This window comes from Terrapene carolina, unplaced genomic scaffold (assembly GCF_002925995.2).
Source record: "Terrapene carolina triunguis isolate 2854851 unplaced genomic scaffold, T_m_triunguis-2.0 Scaffold865, whole genome shotgun sequence".
Classification (NCBI taxonomy): Eukaryota; Metazoa; Chordata; order Testudines; family Emydidae; genus Terrapene; species Terrapene triunguis.
In genome coordinates this window covers 162,058-163,572 of record NW_020665216.1, presented here as the reverse complement: position 1 = coordinate 163,572, position 1,515 = coordinate 162,058, and the positions used below count along the sequence as shown (strand labels likewise).

General features: G+C 51.0%; 1 protein-coding gene across 1 annotated transcript in view; it reads left to right on the top strand.

Annotated features, from left to right (window-relative positions):
• The first annotated feature begins 326 nt into the window (after positions 1-326).
• HAMP (hepcidin antimicrobial peptide) overlaps positions 327-1,515 on the top strand; it is a 1,784-nt gene continuing 595 nt past the window's right edge. The window contains exons 1-2 of the mRNA XM_026660933.2: positions 327-482; positions 1,411-1,476. Of these exons, the coding sequence (XP_026516718.1) occupies positions 408-482; positions 1,411-1,476 (141 nt within the window). The 5' untranslated portion in view covers positions 327-407. The remainder of the gene's footprint in view (positions 483-1,410; positions 1,477-1,515) is intronic.

Genomic DNA, 1,515 nt, shown 5'->3' with positions numbered 1-1,515 from the left:
AAATGTTTGGAAATCTCATTGGGACAAATGCCAGGAGGGATTAAAGTCAAAGGCCTGCGAGAATTAACGTCGCACGGCTGATCGACACCAGCTGGGATCTGGCCCCATGGACTCCAGTGGTGTCATGGCCCATGACACCGGCTGGGGAACCGGCCAATGGTTCGTTGGAATTTTTAGCCCAGCTGCGATAACCTTATTGACGGGCTGTTTACGGTTTCCCTCTCCTCACCTGTCCTTTCTTGGCACGCAGGGGATTGGCTGTTTCGGGACCGGGGTGGGGATGGCTGGGCTATAAACACAGCTCTGGTTCGGGGGCCGAAGTCAGCGACCAGCTCAGCCCTTCGGAGACACACCAGGGGAGCAGGGAAGGGGAGACTAGAAAAAATACAAGGCAGAGAAACATCACAATGAAGCTTCAAGTCACCTGCGTGATTCTCATCCTCGTTATCACTGCTAAAAACTCCTGCTGCTTCCAGGGCCAGGTAAACGCTTCTCAGACTTTTTCTTTTTTTTGTATGATGGTTGTAGCGAGACGTCCCAGCTGGGATCAGGGCCCCGTCGTGCCAGGTGCTGCCCAGATACAGCGAGAGACAGACCCTGCCCCAGCTGAGACCAGGGCCCCGTTGTGCCAGGCAGGATTATCAGCCCCTTTTTCCAGGCATGGGGAAACCGAGGCACAGAGCAACTGGCTCAAGGTCCCATGGGCTCTTGGCTATAGAGTCGGGAACAGAACCCGGGCATCTGGACTTCCAGCTCGGGGCGTTACCCAGCACTGACTTTCTTTAGGATTAAAAACACACACACACACACACACACACACACACACACACACACACACACACGTTATTCCAGTCCCTGGACCTGCGCCCAGGATCTGGAATCGCAGACAGGTTTGTGGAAGGGGAAACGGCCATTTCTTTTGCACCACAAATAGTTCAGATTGATTTTTTTAACCCAAATCACCTGTTTTCACAATATGAATGTCTTTTTTCTGGAATAAACTCAATGTTCTTAGCGGGGCAAAGACTGGTGAGCTATACAAGGGGAACAAAATGTGACTAGGAATATTTTCCCACTGTCTATTGAAGGAAAACTTTTTTTAAAAACTTATTTGCTACTTTTTGCCAGCCTTTCCGATAGGTTTATGTTCTGAATCTGTGGCATTAAATTGGTATACCACAATGCAACGTACATGTCCTGAGTTGCAGAAATATGTGTAGCAAATTAGAGGAAGAACTGGGGATTGAACCCTGGTGTCCTGATTCCCAGCCCCCTCCCCCTCTAACCACTAGACCCCACTCCCCTCCCAGAGCCAGGGATAAAACCAGGTGTCCCGGCTCCCAGCCCTCTCTGCTCTAACCCACTGCACCTAGCGTAGAGCTCAAGTCTGTCTTCTCTCTGTCTCTGCAGACAGCAAATGCTGCTGGTTTGTTAACGCAACAAATGGAAACCAAAGAAGAAACTCAGGGTCTGCAGGTAAGAACTGGATGGGGGGGGGCACTGTGCTGCAGGGGG